At 36.3% G+C, this 20,773-nt stretch overlaps 1 protein-coding gene across 1 annotated transcript; it reads left to right on the forward strand.

Annotated features, from left to right (window-relative positions):
• Positions 1–11,342: 11,342 nt before the first annotated feature.
• LOC113762071 (putative pentatricopeptide repeat-containing protein At5g09950) lies at positions 11,343–20,770 on the forward strand. Its single transcript, XM_027305323.1, has 2 exons — positions 11,343–14,227; positions 20,424–20,770. Exons 1-2 carry the CDS (start codon positions 11,431–11,433, stop codon positions 20,441–20,443), a joined length of 2,817 nt encoding a protein of 938 aa, XP_027161124.1. The 5' UTR covers positions 11,343–11,430; the 3' UTR covers positions 20,444–20,770.
• Positions 20,771–20,773: the final 3 nt, after the last annotated feature.

Below are 20,773 nucleotides of genomic sequence, written 5' to 3' on the forward strand. Positions count from 1 at the left end.
TCATGTATAATTTTCTATAGCTTACAACGTATACTTTTATTCTCTGATTGAGTGTCTCTAGCTATGTGAAAACCGTTGCATCATGCATGTCTCTTTCTTCTTTTTCCCGGTCAAAGTAATAACTCTAATGTAGGAAACTAGCAAACTTACAAAAAAGCTGAGCCCGTGCCTGATAAGATCCCAATTATTGAGATTTTTCATATAGATGTTTGTAAGGTTCAAGAACTAGGCCGGATCTTATCTCCAGGGACAAAAAAAGAATTCTTTTCTGTTTTTGTGAAGGTAAACAAGTTCCTTGCAAGAGAATCATAATTGAGTGCAACAAACTCTCTGATTGCCATGATCAGTGATGGCATCTTAATATACCTTTTCCCCATAATACTTCCTGCATTCACCAGCTTTAAGCTCTTAATTGCTCAATCACTCGCAAAAGTTATTATGTTGAAGAACACAACTACTGTCATTATAAAGTCCCTCCACCAATGGTGCATTGTCAAAATCTCTGAAGCACTTCTTCAGTCTGCAATTATCAGTCTTTCCTTTCCAATGTTTTTAAACTCGGACCGGCCAGTGAACTGGAGAGGGGGCCGGTTCGCGGTTCGATCGGTCCCACCAGTCCGACCGGCCGGTTCACCAGTTCTCATTTTTTTTTTTTGCAACTTAAATGCTAAATACTTCATGGGTCTTCACTCTACACTTGAATTTGACAGCTGATGTCTAGTTTAACATGGTTATTAATAACTTAAGTCCCTAAAATGCATTTACCAGCATAATTTAAAACTAAATTTAAATTGCGATAATAATAAATTTCTAAAAGTTATACATGAAACTCCAAAAAATTGTAAAATTATAATAGTAGATAATACAATTATCATAAGACAAACGGCATCTCTGTCATGGACTAGTTGAAAATTTTCTTTTGATAAAATTTTTCGCATATTTGTTCTGAATCATTTGCAAATAGAAATAGAAAACAAAAATCTTGAAAAGGAAAAAAATTAAACTCATCAAAATGAAAAAACTCTTATGAAAGTTGAAGCTTCCAACTTGCTTATAAATCAACTAAGATTATAACTTGATGATAATAGGGAAGGCTTGAAAAAGATTTTGTCATGGATTTGGAGGTGGAAAGGTTACAAAGAAAAAAATGAAAAAAAAAAACAAAAAAAGAATCAAAGACAGAGAATTGAGGATAAGGGAAGCAAAAACAAAATGTGTTGTTTGATGTCCGTGTCTTAGTGCTAGGGTTTTCTTTTATTTAATTAGATTTTAGTTTTTAACTTAAGATAAATAGCATTGTACACAAGAAAAATCTTGTCCTGTGAACATAGTCCAGCGGTAGCAAGCCTTTGATGTGATTGTGGAGACCTAGGTTCGAATCCTAGGAGCTCTATTCTTATTATTGGTTTGAAATTTGGGTGAATATTTGAAAATTTTAAAAAACTGCCGGTTTACAGTTCGGACGATTTTTAACGGTTCAAACGGTTCGCTCGGTTTTCAACGATTTTTCATCATTTTGTAGCTTTAACACTAGACCGGACCGGTGACATGTCCGGTTCGCGGTCCAATCGGTCGAACCGGCTGGTCCGGTTCGGTTCTGAAAACACTGTTCCTTTCATTACAACTCTCCATCTGGACAAAAGAAAAAGATCAATGCAAAAGTTCATGCCTTGATTCTCATTCCATGCATTATCAAGAAGCATCAAATACTTTTTACCACTCAGTTCTTCTTTAACGTTTTCCAATATTACTTCCAAAATTGGTTCAGTAAGCACACTCAAATCCATTTCAAGAGCCTAAGCTATTTACATTCTGATCATCAGCTTCCCTGCCCCTAAATCTTGTCTCTAAACCTTGTCTTTCCAGTAAGCTAGTCGTGTCATCTTTCCTTCACCAGCCATTTTTGTAATGATGATGATTCTTTGAATTTTTTCCCTTGTCCAAGCTAGTCACCTTATTTAAAGGTTTCAAGAAATCATCATTCTGTTCCCACCATCTATAAATCATCAATAGAGGTGTGAATCATTGATATCCAGTGCATTGTACACTTCAACTACTTTTATGTGCTTTACTCGAAACTTCGTCCAAATTGGTCAATTTTATGTGCCATCTCAAAAAGAAACAGACAAGTATTTGAGGGAGAAACGGTATTTACGCACTTGGTCCTCCTTCGTTGGCCATTTTTCGATGCAGAACTGCATATGCAACACGTTAGAGCTTTTTCAGCCAAAGTGTTTCCAGCCAGCCTCCAAAGTGCTCTCTTGAAATGCTGCACGAGCCTGATATCTTATCAGCAAGTAAATGACACCAGCAAGAGTCTCGGCCATCTTTTCACCTGAACAGAAAAAGCTTGATATCTTGGGCAAAGACAAACTAATAGAAAAGAAAAGAAAACAGAACATTTAAGCAGCTATTTGGGGTGTAAATCAGAATATTTAGAATAGACTTGTTAACCCCCAAGTCATGCCGCATCACAGAGGAAAGTCAAATGCTAATGGTCCTAAGACAACCCCCAAAAACATAAAGAAGCATATGTGGCTCGCCCCTATTCCAAACGGGATACAGACATACAGCTTGTCTTCCTCTAAAGAGTACTAGAGGTGCCCCTTAGAAGTTTAGTTAAACATTGAGTAATAAATCTTTTTGGTAAATATAGGAGAAAATTTGAGTATCAAAACAATTAAAATTTGCTATGAAGAGAAATTACGTTTATGAAGTTAGTCCTCTATTTATCGTGATTTGGGCAAAGATTTTTGAACCAATACTATGTGTGCATAATAATACCAAAAGAAGGAGAGATAATAAGTACACTACATTGCACAGCATAGCTTTAATTGTGACTGAACCAAAAGTAGTCATAATACTTCTCACAGTTTAATAATTAGAAAAGGTTTAAAAAGTTGTCAAGATCTGTCACAATTTTCAACATCAAGAAAACATACAAACTTGCACATTTTTCTATCCCTTTCAAAACAGACAAACCTACATTTTTTTTTTGTCTTTTTCAAAGAAAAAATGAGTTGTTAATCCATCCATTTAAATCCTTTTTAATAGCATTGCAAACAGGTGATAATATTATCTACCAAACAACTTGAGAATACAAATAGCGATATTAGACAAAAATATGAACTGCCATTTTGCAAATGTACATGTACAAATTCGAAACCAACCATTTGTTTGATCGTGAAAATGTCTTCTTAATCAAGATTGAATTTTTTAACAATTTTTTTTATCGAATGACACTCTAGGCTAAAAGTCTCAATTTTGACTTCCACTATCAATTGCCATTCCTTAACAACAGCAATCAATTCAGCTACTTGAGTTTATAGCAAATTACATTTTACCCCCTGTGATTTTTGCAAAAATCATATAACCCTCTCATGATTCTAAAAACTATACATAAATCCCCTGTGGTTTGGGTTGAAGTGTCAAATAGACAGAAAACACCCATCATGATGATTCGTGGGTTAAACGCGCTTGTACTACTAGTAGCAGTAAGAAACATTCCCATATTACCCCTGACCACTTTAACGCACCCAATAAAGTCTAGATCTGTGCTCCTTATCTCTTTTCATGAACCGAAAGTACTTTGTAGCTGACTTTCCATTGAATCTTGGTGAAGGCAATACATTTACTGAAGAAACCAAACCAAGATTTAGAAAGAAGGAAATCTGAAGATGAGTTACAACATCAAGGTGCAGTCTTTTCCTTTTTCCTGAAATATAACTTGAATGGATTATTAATTTTTTTTTAATAAACTCTAGATGTCATGCTCAGGCAGTGCTGGTAGAAGTACTCAAGATCTAAGGTACCAATACTTGCATTGTTCATGTGGGAGAAAAACAGTGGTAAAAATTGTTGAATCCGACATACCTTCAAAAGGAAAGCTATATTTTGTTTGTGCGACAAGAACTTGTGAATTTTTCTCATGGTGCAATCCAACAAGGAGAATAAGACAAAATTACACCAGTGATTTGAATGTTACAAGCAGAGACATATTTAGTGGAGAATCAAGTATTGATAGTTCAGATTTGGAAGGCTTGCACATGGATTGTGGTTTATATTTGAGGAAAATGAAAAACATTGAAAAAAGCTTAGGAGTCATGAAGATTTGCGTGGGTGCTTGTTTTGCTATAACTGTGCTATCATTTCTCGTTTTGAAGTTCAAGTGAAAATATATCAGATGAATTATGGCTATGAAAGTGTTGTAAATATGGACCTGCTGCCTTCAATGAATGAATGAATAAACTTGTTTTGGTAGTCAATTGATATAAATAGGCAAACACGATTTCCAGTTGGTATGAACCTGCTTTGGTACTCACAGGTTGAACTTTGGATTCATTTGACAATATAGTTGTCCAGAAGTTCAGAAAAATTTGGTAATACATCAACCAGTTTTTACAAAACCAAATAAGGTACATAAGTACCTAATCAAAAAGTCCAGCAGACACCAAGATTCAACAAAAAGTCTAACAACATACTATTAACAAAAAGCATTGAAGACAAATAACTTAGTTGAATTGCAGCTCCTTAACCAATGGTCATCAAACACATTTAGCTCTCTTAGCCGTCAAATTTTCCAACACACTTGGAACTGTTAGTACAAGTTTTTTGACTCTAGTTGATCTTCTAGTATCCAAAACAGGTTCAACAACAGAAGTTGATCTTCTAGTATCCAAAACTGGTTCAGCAGCAGAAGTTGCACAAGGCTGCATAAATAAATAGATTTAAGTCAATAAATTGCAGTTAACAAAGTAATAATCAGCATCATTAATAGTACCTGTGACACTGAACCCTATTGTGGGACAGATCCAATACTTGTTGCATTTTCAGCAATATCCGTTTCATTTGCAACATCATTCCTTACATTTCCAGTATTTGCAACATCATTACTTGCATTTCTAGCATCACTAGCTCCAGCAGGCACCTATTTTAATAGTAACAAATTAAGTACAGATTTAGGAAAAATAGAAAATAGACAGTAACACTGATTACAAATTAACAACTACTACAATTTACCTTATAAAACTTGGACTTTGGATGGATTGGGAATTTACAAGTCCTAGAATTATGTCCTGGCCTAAAACACTTCTTACAGTGCACAACAAGTTCTTTTCTTGTAGATGTAGTGCTTCTAACTTCATCAGCTTCTCTTCTTCTCACTTTCTTGGGTGTTGCAGCTATAGTATAGTTGTAGGTGCTCAAGTATGCTTCTTTGCTATAACAAGGATCAACATAGTGTTCAGGCTTTGATTTATCCCTTTGAATGGCAGCAATAGAATGTGAGCATGGAATCCTAGTTAGTTGCCATAATCCACATGTGCATGTCCTATGACTTATATCAACAACATATCCTCTAGTCCCACAGTCCACTTCATTCTCAGCATCTCGAGAATAATGAGCTATGGAGAACCTACTGTTCAGCTTGTTCTTCTCAAGTCATTCTTGTATGTTTGGACAGAGGTTCCCTTGATACTTTTGCATGCCTTCCCTTTTCACATTTAGCCTCTGCATCAGTTTTCTTCTTATCCACTCAAACATGGAGATGATTGTAAACTCTCTTGCTGGAAGTATGTAGGAATTAAACGACTCATTCAAATTATTAACAAGAATATCATTCTTGCATGAGGAGCTGAAATGTGACCTGGACCATAAATGTGCAGGAATCCTACTTAACCAACCAGTTGCATTCATAGCTTCTCCTACCTTTGGATCAGCCCTTTCTAATTCAGCCAATGCTGTCTTAAAGTCACAAATGTTCCCAGTAGAAGCAGCTGCTCAAAAGTACTCCTTCAACTTCTTGGCCTTGAACTTCTGTTTGAAGTTTTGATATAGGCAGTACCTATGCTCTGATTCAGGAAACACATCATCAATTGCACTGACTAACCCCTTTTGCCTATCAGATATGAATGTCCATGGAGCTCTATTTTCAACACCAAATTTAGTTTTCAACTCCATCAAAAACCATTTCCATGAGTCATATCTTTTGGCTTCCACTACAGCAATTGCCATGGGAATCATGTTATCATTGCCATCCCTGCCCATAGCTGTCAAAAGCTGTCCATCAAATGGGTTTTTTAAAAAACAGCCATCTAATCCAATTATTCGTCGACAACCAGCTAGAAACCCATCCTTCATTGCACTTAAACTCTAGTACATTCTTTCAAATGTCCCAACCTCATTGTCATCCAGTCTAGCCACTTGCAGGACAATATGGCTACCAGGATTTCGGATCAACAAGGTAGCAGCATAATCTCTGATGACATGATACTGTCTCATATCATCCCCTTGTAGTGCCTCTCTTACCAACCTTTTAGCTCTATAAGCCTGTCTAATGCTTATGTCAACCATAATCTCTCTCCTCACAGTTTTGACAAATCCTTCAATAGAAGAATTTGGTTCATCCCTAAACCTGTCTAAATATTTTTTGCTCAAATATCTTGCATTTGCATGATGATTGCTGTATTATCTTCCACACACATGTATTCCCTTTATTGATTTGATCTGAAAAGTGCTTTCTTTTTGAATTGGGCTTGCTCGTATCCTCTTGGAACAACTCTTTTTGCACATGGCAATAACTTTTGCTTTTTCATTTTTTTTTGTACTTAATGGTGTAGCCTTCTTTGACATTCCATTCCATAAGTGCTTCTCTAAAGGCCCGTAAGTTCTTAAATTTATCCCCAACTTTCAACTCTAAATTTGATTTTGTGAACTCAACTGCAGCATTAAAATCTCGACAACCATTACCTTTCCCATTTCTTTCATCATCTCCCGACATAATGTCAAGCAGTTCTTCATCATCAACAGCAAATTCATTTCACTCTTCATTAGTTTTAGAACTCTCCCCTTCTTCAAAAGTGTTTTTATCATATCCCGGTGGTTGCAGATCCTCCATTGTATATGTCTGCTTTGTTGTTGCTGGTTCTTCAGTTGTGCCTTTGGCTGCTGCTGATTTTCTATTTCATTAGTCTTTGCTCTGTTTGCAAAAATATCCTCATCTTTTGGTCCTTCTAATCCCTCTTTCAACTACTTAGGCTCTTCTAAACTATCAGATCTAGTATCACTATCATCATCTTCACCTGCAGGTTGTTTTCCAACTTCATCTTGTTTTTCTACAGCTTTTTCACCTTTTTCCTTTGCTGAATTTGTGACTGCTTTGCTGTGCTTTTTGTTTCCAGTTTCTTTGGTAGGTCTTCTCATTGACTTCTTGACTAATTGTTTTCCCTTTTGTTTGCTAACTTTTTAGGGGTATCTTTATCAGATGTCATATTTTGTGCTCCACTATCCTCTCGCATGTTCTTGCCTAACAAGTTGTTTCTTTCATCATCATGACAGCTCACAAAATGTGGGGCATTAGTGGTGGCACTTTTAACATGACTTTTTACTCCAACAGAAGCAACTTGACTAGGCATTTCATCACGCAATTCAGCATATATATTGATAACATCTACGCCTTCATGCGCAGTTAACATTAACTCTATTTCTTTATCTCATTTGATTTCAGTTACTCCAACATACAACCCACAATTTGGTATTTCAAAATATAGGTTCACATTTGAGGCATCACCATACCTACGATACAATTTACACAACATATCCCTGGACAATTTCCTTGTCTCACAATTTTTAAATATGGCACAGTAATTCGTTTTGAAGTTGTCATTTTTTTGAAAGCCTGCATTAGAAATAGTGAAACACATGATAAAAAAAAACACAATCTGATTAAGAAAAAGACATATAATATATTACACACTTCAATGAAAACACATGATAAGAAAAAAATACAATCTGATTAAGAAAAGGACATATAGCATTTCACATACTTCAATGGGCCACATGATGGCCAACAAGCCGACAAGCAAGAATTAGTCAATGTCCAAATTGCCAAAACTTTATTGGCAGCCAAATCACTCTATATTGCTGACAATCAAGCCACCCAAATTTGACACTAATCAACATTTTTCAAACTAACAAAATCATATTTTACTTATGTTTAGCTGAAATTTCAGTGATTTTAGAACTCCCGAATGCAATTTTTTTTACCCTAATCTTAATGCATAAGTTCAATTCTAGTCGATAAAATACTCTATGCTTAAATATGATAATACAGGTTGTTCCAAAACAGTAAAATTTTAAATTAATCAACGCTTAAGCATTATAATCACTGATTTATTAAATTTCCAACGCTCGATAGTTTCTGTTCAAAATGCTCAAGTGTATCTTATATACCAAATTGATGTCAAAAAAACTTACCAGAAAAAGCAATAGCTTTCATGATACTCTTTCACAGCTACTTTTTGATCTTCAATGGTAGATCTAGGGTTTTAATTTTGTGGGTTAAAATTTTCTCTCCTTCATTTGTCGGTGGTCTTTCTCTTTCTTTCTCATGACAAAGACTAGAGTAAGGGAAAATCTGACTTCATCTGCTTCCTTTTTGTATTTATATTGGGGTAATTTGGACATTTTGCCCATGAATTATCATGATGGATGCTTTCCATCCATTTGACACTTCAACCCAAACTATAGGGAGTTTATGTATAACTTTTAGAATCATGGAGGGGTTATGTGGTTTTTACGAAAATCACAGGGGAGTAAAATATAATTTACACAAAAATTTATCAACTCCTTCAACCAAATAGTCATGATATATCCAATTCCACATCTAGCTTATATTATCATGAGGGACAATGAAAGTGATAAAATATAAATTCATAGAACCAACTTAACCAAATGATTTTAAAATCTAATTTTACACTTCTTTTCTTCTCAAACTATCATACCATGAAAGTAAACCACCTATCATGGATACAAGTCAGTAACCCAAAATGAAAAGATTGTACGAAATATTTTATTCATATCCTAAATTGCTAGCCCCAACAATTCCTTTACATATCATCTTTCTCATCTAGTAAATAACCATTTTCAGTATTAAGAAACTTTAAATAAAGGATTAATCTTTCCTATTAAAATATGGAAATATAATTGTCTATCTATAAATTAAGAGACTTTGATTAATTTTAAATTCAATAGGCCTCTCTATTTCATTCCTAGTCATCATTCACCGTGGATCTTTACTTGTCAAATTCTTCCTCCTCCATCCCAGCACTATCAGCCTATTATCAAATAACAATTTTAATAAATGAAAACTAAAATTGGAATGAATATAAGTTGAGAAAAAATTGTTATCTTCCCTTAACAAAATTTGCTATCTTCCCTCATCTACTCTAACAACAAAAATCATTCATTTAGTTAATTATGGAAAAATTGAAAAAAAAAAATGCATCAACTAATTCAATAGAAAAAAAAAGTAGAGTAAATGATTAGAGTGAAGGAAAAAAAGAGAAAAAAAATGAAAAGAGTACAGAGTCAAAATTGAACGTGCAAGTGATAGTGTAGATGATGTTAAGGGTTCTTGTGGTTGTCTTTTGCCAGAAAGAAAAGAGGAAAAGAGGGGAAAAAAGAAAGCCAAAAGAAAAAGGGAAAAAAAAAATAAAGATAGCTTCCTTAAATGATTAATAAGCCACATGTCAAAGTAGATGGGAACCACTTGGCAGCCATAGAGACTGCTATAGTAATCTCACTCCTTTCTTATATAATTCGTAGAAAAAAATCTAGGGAATCCTTAAACTATTGCCGTTGTCTACTTTTGGCTCCTAATCTAAATTTTGTTTTCGATTGGTCCTTGAACAATTAAAATTGCACACTTTAAGAACTTCCGGTGACTTTACGCATAAATTTGACCGGATTTAAAAGGCATTTTTATCCATTTGTAATTGAAGTTTTGGAACCAGCATTAAAAATCCTAAAAAGAGGTAACCATTCAATTTTTTAAGCACACCATTAGATTTTTCTTTATAAATCCTTTGAAAATCGAGTTTTACCCATAAGAAAAAAGCTTTGCACCATGACTCGCATGTGGTGTTTTTTTTTATTATTTAAAAATTTCATTGTCAAAATCTATTGGGTAAAACTCGATTTTCAGAGGAATTATGAAGAAAAATCTAATGATGTGCTTAAAAAATTGAAGGGTTACCTTTCTTTAAGATTTTCGATGCTAGTCTCGATGCTTCAGTTATGAATGGACAAAAATGCCCTTTAAATTCAGCCAAATTTATGGATAAAGTCACCGAAAATCCTCAGAGTGTGCAGTTTTTATTGTTTAAGGGTCAATCGAAAACAAAATTTAGTTGAGAGGAAACAGTAGACAACGGCAATAGTTTAGGGGTTTCCCAGGTTTTTTACCCTCCTCTAAATAGTACCCGGAGAAAATATACCCAACAAGTATAGATAATTTCTTTTGTAGAAATTTGGCTAAATTCTTTCTTCAAAAAAAAAAGAAAACAAACCATCTGTGATTAGCAACCTCTAATAAACAGGGCCTAATCTGCAAAGCAAAAAATAAATCTTTTCATGATCCAAATTGAAATACCCTAGAAATTTTATCGGTTTTGCTACATAAGTAAAAGTAATTAAATTGTCCAATCTTGCATAAGGAATATGGAACGTGGCATCCACAGTGCACCGTGTCCACTCCACATAAATATTGGGGAGCTTAATTAGGATTGCTTCAAGAATGATGTGTCTGTAAAACATGCTTAGATTTTTGTAACAATTGAAAGATTCTAATGGACTAAATCTTGAAGAAAATTCAACAAATATAATAACTAAGAAAATTAATTGTGTAGCATGTTGCAGCAACGAATATAATATATGCATCCAAGCTTGTCAAATAAAAGTTTAGCATTGCCTTACTTTTAATTTTTATTGAGTCCCCAAGATCACAGATTTTAAATCTTGATCCTTCTTTGAAACAAGGAAATTACTTTTCTCGTTATTCTCAGTTCTCTCTATCCATGCAAAGCTTTGGTCCAGGTCATGAAATATATGAAAAGTACTAGTGTACTATTGTAGCTTGGATCAATGCCCACAGGCCTTTGAATAACTGAAAAAGGCGCCATGGAACCATGAGCCAACCGTCCTTTTACAGTTGACATGTTTCTACCAGAACTTATCTCAAAATCCACAACAGTTCACAGGAGATTCCATTTATATTCTTACTCAATTTCTAGTTTCAGTACATTGGCTGCCTCAAATTTTCACTCATACTGCCAACAAATTCTTCCCAAACCCATCTTCGCCAACCCGCCGGAGGACCCGATTCAGGCACCCTTTTCTCCATTGAACCAATACAAGAAAAGCCAAGAAGAAGCTCTGCCATCCTATTTAAGAAAAAGCCCTTCATTTGACGAGATACCCGCTTGTTTTTCGCCTATAGTTCCTGAAAAACGTGATTTTCTGATCAAGAAATACCAATATTCATGCTCCCAATTTGATGCTGAACAGCTTCATTTAGAAGTAATAAGAAATGGGTTGCACAAAGATTTGTTCTTGTGTAACACCCTCATTAGTGTGTACGGTAGAGTTGGGGATATGGTATCTGCATATCATTTGTTTGCTGAAATGTGGGAAAGAAATTCAGTTACTTGGGCTTGCCTGGTTTCTGGTTACAACCAGAATGATATGTTTGAGGATGCGTGCCACATTTTCCGAGAAACGCTGGTCTCAGGGCTTTTCCCAAATCACTATGCTGTTGGTAGTGCTTTGAGAGCTTGTCAGGGCTTACGGGCCTCTGCTTTAAGGTTCGGTATGCAAATTCACGGTTTAATTTCAAAAACGCCACATTCGTGTGATTTTCTTGTGTGCAATGTATTGATTTCGATGTATGGGAGTTGTATGAGTTCTGCTGAGTATGCCTGGCAAGTTTTTGATGGTATAAAATTTAGGAACTTGATCTCTTGGAACTCCATTATTTCAGTCTATTCTCAAAGAGAAGATGCTGTTTCAGCTTTCAAGCTCTTTTCTGGTTTGCAGAAAGAGGGTTCAGTATTTAGTTTCAGACCCAGTCAGTATACTTTTGGGAGCTTAATTACTGCAGCCTCCTGTTCTTGTGTGTTTGTTCTTGAGCAGACTCTTGCTGCAGTAGAGAAGTCTGGATATGTGCAAGACCTCTATGTTGGTAGTGCATTGGTTAGTGGGTTTTCAAGGTTTGCTATGCTTGATACTGCTAATAAAATCTTTGAACAGATGGGCACAAGGAATGCAGCGACCCTCAATGGACTAATGATTGGATTGATAAGGCTAGGTCAAGGTGAACAGGCAGTTAAGGTTTTTATGGAAACAAGAAATTTAGTTAGAATCACTTCTGATTCCTTGCTGGTTCTGTTGAGCAGTTTTCCTGAATTTTCATCATTGGATGTAGGACGAAGGAAAGGTAGGGAGCTACATGCAAATGTTATTCGGAATGGCTTAGATTATTCCAAGGTTTCTGTTGGAAATGGGTTGATTAATATGTATGCCAAATGTGATGCAATTGAAGATGCTTTTTCTGTTTTCAGACTCATGGTAGATAGAGATTCAGTATCATGGAATTCTATAATATCAGGTCTAGATCATAATGAGTGCTTTGAAGATGCACTTATAATATTCCGTAGAATGAAGAGTACTGGACTGGTGCCTTCAAACTTTACTATCATAAGCATATTGAGTTCATGTGGAAAATTAGGTTGGATCGCAATGGGAGGACAACTACATAGTGAAGGACTTAAGCTGGGACTTGATTTTGATGTTTCAGTATCAAACGCTCTTCTTTCACTATATGCCAATTGTGGATTTATTGCTACATGCAGGAAGTTATTCTCGTTGATGACTGAACACGATCAAGTTTCATGGAATTCTATTATTGGGGCCCTTAGCTGTTCCGACATATATGGTCATGATGCCATAGGGTATTTCAAGGAAATGATGCAATCTGGATGGAAGCTTAACAAAGTCACCTTTATAAATGTTCTTGAAGCACTAGTGTCTCCTTCTCTTCTTGAGCTTGCTCATCAAGTTCATTCTCTTGTGCTAAAGTATGGTGCTATGAATGATAGTTCAATTGAGAATGCACTTCTCTCTTGCTATGGAAAGTGTGGAGCAATAAATTTATGTGAAAATATATTCTCAAGAATGCTAGGGAGGAGAGATGATGTCAGTTGGAACTGCATGATTTCAGGTTACATACACAATGAGCTCTTGTCCAAGGCCATGAATCTGGTCTGGCTTATGTTGCAGAATGGCCAAAGACTAGACAGCTTCACCTTTGCCTCTGTTCTTAGTGCCTGTGCTTCAGTTGCTACATTAGAGCGTGGTATGGAAGTTCATGCTTGTGCAGTTAGATCTTGTTTGGAATCTGATGTTGTTATTGGTAGTGCACTTGTTGACATGTATACTAAATGTGGAAGAATTGATTATGCTTCACGATTCTTTGAGTTAATGCCTGTGAGGAATGTCTATTCTTGGAATTCTATGATATCTGGCTATGCTCGGCATGGTCATGGACACAAAGCTCTAGATCTTTTTTCAAGAATGAAAATGCAAGGTCAATCACCAGATCATGTCACCTTTGTTGGTGTCTTATCTGCGTGTAGCCATGTGGGGTTGGTTGAGAAAGGTTTTTATCATTTTGAGTCAATGAGCAACTTATACGGCTTAATTCCTCAAATGGAGCACTACTCTTGCATTGTGGACCTACTTGGACGAGCAGGCAAGCTTGAAAAAATAGAGGACTTCATTAATAGGATGCCTATGATGCCTAATAATTTAATTTGGAGAACTGTTTTAGGGGCCTGCAGTCGAGCAAATGGTCGCAGGAGAGATCTAGGCAACAAGGCAGCTCAAATGCTCATGGAGTTGGAACCTCAAAATGCAGCAAATTATGTACTTCTCGCTAACATGCATGCCTCTGGTGGAAGGTGGGCAGATGTTGCAGAGGCTAGACGTGCAATGAGAGAAGCAGCTGTAAGGAAGGAAGCTGGATGCAGCTGGGTCAACATGAAAGATGGTGTTCACGTTTTTGTTTCTGGAGACAAATCACACCCTGATAAAGATGCTATATATGCAAAGCTTAAGGAACTACACTTGAAAATGAAGGATGCTGGATATGTGCCAGAGTTGAAATTTGCCATGCACGACCTTGAACAGGAGAACAAGGAAGAGCTGCTGAGCTACCATAGTGAGAGGCTAGCGGTTGCTTTCATTCTCACTCGCAAATCGGAGTTGCCAATAAGGATTATGAAAAATCTTCGGATATGCGGGGACTGTCACTCCGCCTTTAAATACATATCAGAAATAGTGGGTAGACAAATTATTTTAAGAGATTCTAATAGATTCCACCATTTTGTTGGTGGTAAGTGTTCGTGCAATGATTTTTGGTGATTTGTATCTGGATTGCATTGTCAAGGGACCACAGATTGCCTCTTTGTACTCCAATGTTGATTTCTGCTCAATACAGAATACTGTGATTGCTAACAAGGTTTTGTATTTAGCACAGTATTAATTTTGTGTATCAGATGTATGTGACTAAGTATAACTTGGATCTGTCCTCTTCTTTTCGTTCATCTATCATATGGCTGTAAATTATATCGTAGTAGCTGTCTATTGGGGTAAAATGCATTTTCCCCCCAAACATTAGTCACATGTCATTTTGCCCTTATGAACCGTCATTTTTATGATTTTCTTTTTAATAAATTACTCAAATAATATAATTCTTATTGTTAGGAGAATATCAGTATTCTTGTAGATAATATTAGTAAGGGTATTCTTGTAAATAGTTGGTTAGGTTTGTACTCCTATAAATACTAGTTGGTCACTCATAATACTGTGGCAAGATGTTTTTCTCCCAAGAAACCTGTTTACATGGTATCAGAGTAAAAGTCCTAGGGTTAGGGTTAAACATCTAGCAAAAGTACTGTTCATCATGGCACTGTTCACGCCGACACTGCTCACGGCACTGTCCGTCTCGAGTTCACGGTACTATTCACGGCACTGTTCACGTTGTACTGTTCACGGCACTGTTCGTCTCGAGTTTTGACCTTTTATTTGGATTGAAGTGCTATTTGCTATGGTTGAAAGTTTATCAAAAGGTACTGTGACATCCACTAATATTATACCAATGGTGATGTCTCAAATCACAAATTGGAAGTTAAATGACACCAATTATCAACAGTGGTCCAAAGCCGTTAAGATTTATCTGACAGGTTTAGGAAAGCAACGATATCTGACAGATGACTCTTCTACGGAGGACGGCAAGAAACTAATGTGGATTCAAGAGGATGCTCAAATTCTTGGAGCAATATGGGATTCTATGGAGCCACGAATTGCTTACATGCGTTCTCATTGTGAGACAACAAAAGAAGTTCGGGATTATGTCCGGTAATTATATTGTAGTAATCTCTCACGGATGTATGATATTTCTTTGGAGTATTTTCAGTTGCAACAAGATAATAAGACAGTAACTGAATACTTTGCTGATCTTAAGCGAGTCTCAGAAAAATTAAATGCTGTAATGCCTCTCTCAAGTGATATTACGGTGATGCGGAGGCAAAGAGAACAAATGATTGTGCTCAAATTCTTGGCTGGTCTCAAGCCATAATTTGAACCAATCAAATCTCAAATTTTAGCAGGTGAACAATTACCATCCTTTGCAGAGGCGTATACTCGGGTCTTACGCTCTGCATCTAAGGACAATGCACAGGGTGACGGTGCTCTAATTCATGACAAATCTACTTTAATTGCTAACAACAATCGGACAGAACAATTTAATTTTGGACGTGGCTCTCGTGGAGGAAGAAGTAGAGGAGGTCGTGGGGGTCGTGAAGGTCGAGGCACCCGTGAATGCAATCATTGTGGTTTAAAAATTCACACTCGTGATACTTGTTGGGATTTAAATGGAAAATCACCTCGGTTTGTTAATACGGTTACCACTGACCAAGCTGAATCAAGTTCTTCAGCGCAAGAGTCCCAGAAGACTTTTACCATATCTGAGAAAGATTATGTCAAATTTTTGCAGTACCAAACTGCAAATCACGCATCTCTTCCCTCTACTTTTTTAGCACAAAAAAGTAATGTTATGACTTGTCTCTCCACATCATCTAATTTTGACTCATGGATCATTGATTCCGGAGCTACTGATCATATGTCAGGTACCTCTAGAAATTTTTCTAATTTTCAAGAGTCTCCTTCCTTCCCTCATGTTACTTTAGCTGATGGATCCACAACTAAAGTTAAAGGACTAGGCACTGTAGAAATTAACTCATCTCTTCTGCTGCCTTCTGTTCTTTATGTATCCAATTTGCCTTTTAATCTAATGTCGGTTAGTAAGCTTACTAAATTTCTATAGTGTTCAGTTATTTTTTCTCCTGATTTTGTTGTCATTCAGAATTTGAAGACAAAGAGAACGATTGGTAGAGGACATGAGCATAATGGTCTTTATTTTCTCAACTCTAATGGTCCGATTGCGTGCCCTGCTACTGTTTCTTCTCTTGAAATTCACTGTCGTTTGGGTTATCCGTCTCTACAAAATTTGAAAAAGTTGGTTCCTACCTTGAGTCAGTTGTCTTCATTAGAATGTGAGTCTTGTCAATTAGGAAAGTATCATCGTGTTTCTTTTGCCCCTAGAATCAATAAACGGTTTGGGAACCCTTTTTGTTAGTTCATTTTGATGTTTGGGATCCTAGTTGAGTCACTTCAAAGTTAGGTTTTAAATATTTTGTAATCTTTGTTGACGATTTTTCCAGAGTAATATGGTTTTATTTAATGAAAGATCGTTTAGAACTATATTCCATTTTTTGTGCATTTGTTACAGAAATAAAGAATCAATTTGGTGTGCCTGTACGTATACTTCGCAGTGATAATACGAAAGAATATTTTTTCACTTCTTTTGATACCTTTATGACTAAGTCCGGTATTCTTCATCAGTTCTCTTGTCCTCACACTCCACAATAGAATGGAGTTGCTGAAAGGAAAATTGGACATTTAATCGAGATTGCTCGGACACTTTTATTGCACATGAATGTGCCCAAACATTTTTGGGGTGATGCAGTTTTAACTACATGTTATTTAATTAATTGCATGCCATTCAATATTCTTAGAGGTCAATTACCTCACTCTATTCTTTTTCCTCATGACCCTATATTTAAATTACCTCCTCGTATTTTTGGGTGTGTGTGTTTTGTTCATCAGCTTGCTCCCGGGATGGATAAATTAAATTCTCGTGTCATTAAATGTATTTTCTTAGGATACGCACGAGCGCAAAAGGGGTATAGATGTTACAATCCAGTTTTAAATCGTTTTTTCACTTGTGCTGATGTTACTTTCTTTGAATCCACTCCTTATTTTATGAAGTAAGGTATGTCTTGTGAGTTAGACCAGTGTTCCTCTTTTCCTTCTCCTGTTTTGCTAATCCCTTCACCTTTATTACCTGAGTTATCTAGTTCACCAGATTCCATAACTCGATTATTTCGTCCTAATTTTCAAATTTATTCTCGTCGTTCCACGGTTGAGAAAGCTCCTGATATGCTACGCACTTCACCAATTAACTCTCAATCTTCAAATCCAGGTATGACGCCCTCCTGTGAGTCAAATCTTCCTATTGCTTTACATAAAGGTAAGAGACATTGTACTTCTCATCCTATTTCTAATTTTGTCTCTTATTCTCGTCTCTCTCTGTCATATTCTTCTTTTGTTGCTTCCCTTGATTCGGTATCCATTCCTAAGTCTATTACCCATGCTCTCAATGATCCTGGTTGGAGTTTAGCTATGCAAGAAGAGATGCTTGCTTTGGAGAAAAATGGTACTTGGGATATTGTTCCTCTTCCTTCTGATAAGCCGGTTGTTTGTTGTAAATGGGTGTATACTATAAAAGTACAACCTAATGGTTCTATTGATAGATTGAAGGCTCGTCTGGTAGCTAAAGGATTTGCTCAGGTGTATGAAATCGACTATTTCGAAACATTTTCTCCTGTTGCAAAGATTTCCTCTGTTCGTCTTCTTATCTCTTTGGCAGCCACTTATAATTGGCAATTGCATAAGTTGGATGTGAAAAATGCATTTTTGCATGGAGATTTGGAAGAAGAGGTATATATGGAACAACCTCCTGGATTTGTTGTTTAGGGGGAGAATCCGCGGTTGGTTTGTCGTTTGAAAAAATTCTTGTATGGATTGAAACAGTCTCCGAAGGCTTGGTTTGGCCGGTTTAGTAGTGTTGTCATGGAGTTCGGTCTGATAAGATGTGGAGTAGATCACTCTGTATTTTATCAGCATTCTAATGCTGGTAAAATTTTATTAGTTGTTTATGTGGATGATATTGTGATTACAAGTGATGATATTGTGGGGATCCAGAAACTTAAATCCAATCTGCAGGCAAACTTTCAGACAAAGGATTTAGGTCATCTACAGTATTTGTTGAGTATTGAGGTAGCTCGATCTAAATATGGAATTTATTTATGTCAAAGGAAATATGTACTCGATATGTTGAGTGAAGTTGGGATGTTAGGTTGCCGACCTGTGGATACTCTTAAGGATCCCAATGTGAAATTAGTAGGAGATCAAGATGCATTACTTGATGATCTTAGACAATATCGAAGACTTGTGGGTAAATTAAATTATCTCACTGTAACGAGAACTGATATTTCGTTTGCAGTGAGTGTTGTGAGTCAATTTCTTGATACCCCTCGTACTAGTCATTGGGATGCTGTTATACGAATTCTCAGGTATCTTAAGAGTGCTCCTGGAAAAGGGTTGCTGTATCAAAATCACGGATACACTAATATTGAAGGATACAGTGATGCAGATTGGGCTGGTTCTGCCTCAGATCGAAGATCGACCACATGATATTGTATATTTGTTGGTGGTAATTTAGTGTCGTGGAAGAGTAAGAAGCAAACAGTTGTCTCCAGATCAAGTGCAGAATCTGAATATCGCGCTATGGCTCACACTGTGTGTGAGTTGGTTTGGTTGAAGAGCATGTTATTTGAAATTGGGTTTGAGCATAAACAGCCTATGAATTTAGTGTGTGATAATCAGGCGGCTGTCCATATTACGTCTAATCCAGTGTTTTATGAAAGGACAAAACATATTGAAGTTGATTGTCACTTCATTCGAGAGAAATTGCTTGACGGAGTCATCAAGACATCTCATGTACCGTCTGTAGATCAATTGACTGATTTATTTACCAAGAGTTTAGGGGGCTCTAGGGTGAAATACATTTGTAACAAGTTGGGTGCTTATGATATATATGCTCCAACTTGAGGGGGAGTGTTAGGAGAATATCAGTATTCTTGTAGATAATATTAGTAAGGGTATTCTTGTAAATAATTGGTTAGGTTTGTACTCCTATAAATACTAGTTGGTCACTTATAATACTGTGACAAGATGTTTTCCTCCCAAGATACCTGTTTACACTTATGTTATTGCTTTTTTTTTTTTTGGCTGTGGGATGAATTAGTCAGCATGCTATCTGTTTTCTCTGTCTCTGCCTGATTGTTTGATCTACAAGTTTAAGGTACATTTATCTAACTTGCTTGAGTGGAAATGCTGTTTATTGTGCTGGATAGAACTCTTGTTGTTGTGCTTTCATAGACTCTTGATATATACTTTCCCTTTTATAGACTATATTTGACAGCATTCTGTTGTATGATTGCAAATAATTTTGGTGAGATCATCCTGTTTCTAATTGATAAACTTGCTTCTTTGAAAGATTATAATTAACCCAACTTTACAGACTTTCATCTAGGATTATATGTCTTATCAGTAAGAGTCTCATGCTGAGGAGGTCCAGTTGAATTGCCAATTGTTGCAATCCGCGTACTTCCAAACCTTGAAGACTGGGATTAATGCTAAGTTTTGGTGCATGAATCAATAAGGGCACCCACATAAAGAATATGATAGATCTTCTGTCCATTTCATTCTTCTTTTTTGTTGTTTATGAACCCTAGAGGTATTTTCAATTTGTCATATATCAGAACATGAGTATGGAAACTGATATTTGATAATGTAGAATTCTACAGAGAGGATTTTGGGGGTACCTTCACTTTGTAAATTAGTGGGCTTAATGATGCTGCATTCATGATAAAATGAACTTGCAGCTGAAAAGGAGCATAAACCTCTCTTCATTAGAGTATAATTACCCTAGTGTACCTCCATAGTTAACACTCACTAGGGATGAGAGAATGATAAACCTGGAGTACTATTGTCCATATAAGTTCTCAAATAATGTAATTTTGCTTAAAGTTGTATTAGCAGCATGATTGAGTTATTAGCCAGAGGTAACTTAGGATTTTTGACAGATATTTTGATGCATTTAGTGTGTTTTGGGCATCTATAATGCCAGTACTTGTTGGTAACCATTTAAAAGTATTGCGTTCTGTATGCTAACAACTATGTGACTGGAATTTATAGTGCTTCGTCCCAGTCCTTTTGTAGCCATTTTCAAATCTCTTTGTCATCTGTAACTACTTCAGCAACCATCAGTATCACTACCACATGAGATTTTTGTTCCCCCGTAATTTATCTGGTATTTGATGCACTTGAAGCTACCTTTGCAGGACTTCCAAGGCCACTGTAAGAACAAAATTGCAGTAGGCTTCTTTATGAAGTGGTGGTCTTCTGTGTGGTGGAGCTTGTAGCAGGGTTAAAGGGTTACAAATTACAACTGATGATAAAGATGGAGCACTACTCTGTTGGTCAATGTGCAAGTTTTCTGGATGTCTGTTGGCAGCTGTTATTCCTATGAGTTACTTCTACCTCCTAACAGCAAATAAATGCCTGGCATTTGATGCAAATCTTTGTAATATCTTATTCATTGCCTTCTGCTATTTTGCTGGATCTCTGTAAGGCAGATGACAGTTGAACCATAGAGGAGGAAAAGAGGGGAAGGCAATTTCAAACATGATAT

This window comes from Coffea eugenioides, chromosome 2 (genome assembly GCF_003713205.1).
Source record: "Coffea eugenioides isolate CCC68of chromosome 2, Ceug_1.0, whole genome shotgun sequence".
In the NCBI taxonomy this organism is placed as follows: domain Eukaryota; kingdom Viridiplantae; phylum Streptophyta; class Magnoliopsida; order Gentianales; family Rubiaceae; genus Coffea; species Coffea eugenioides.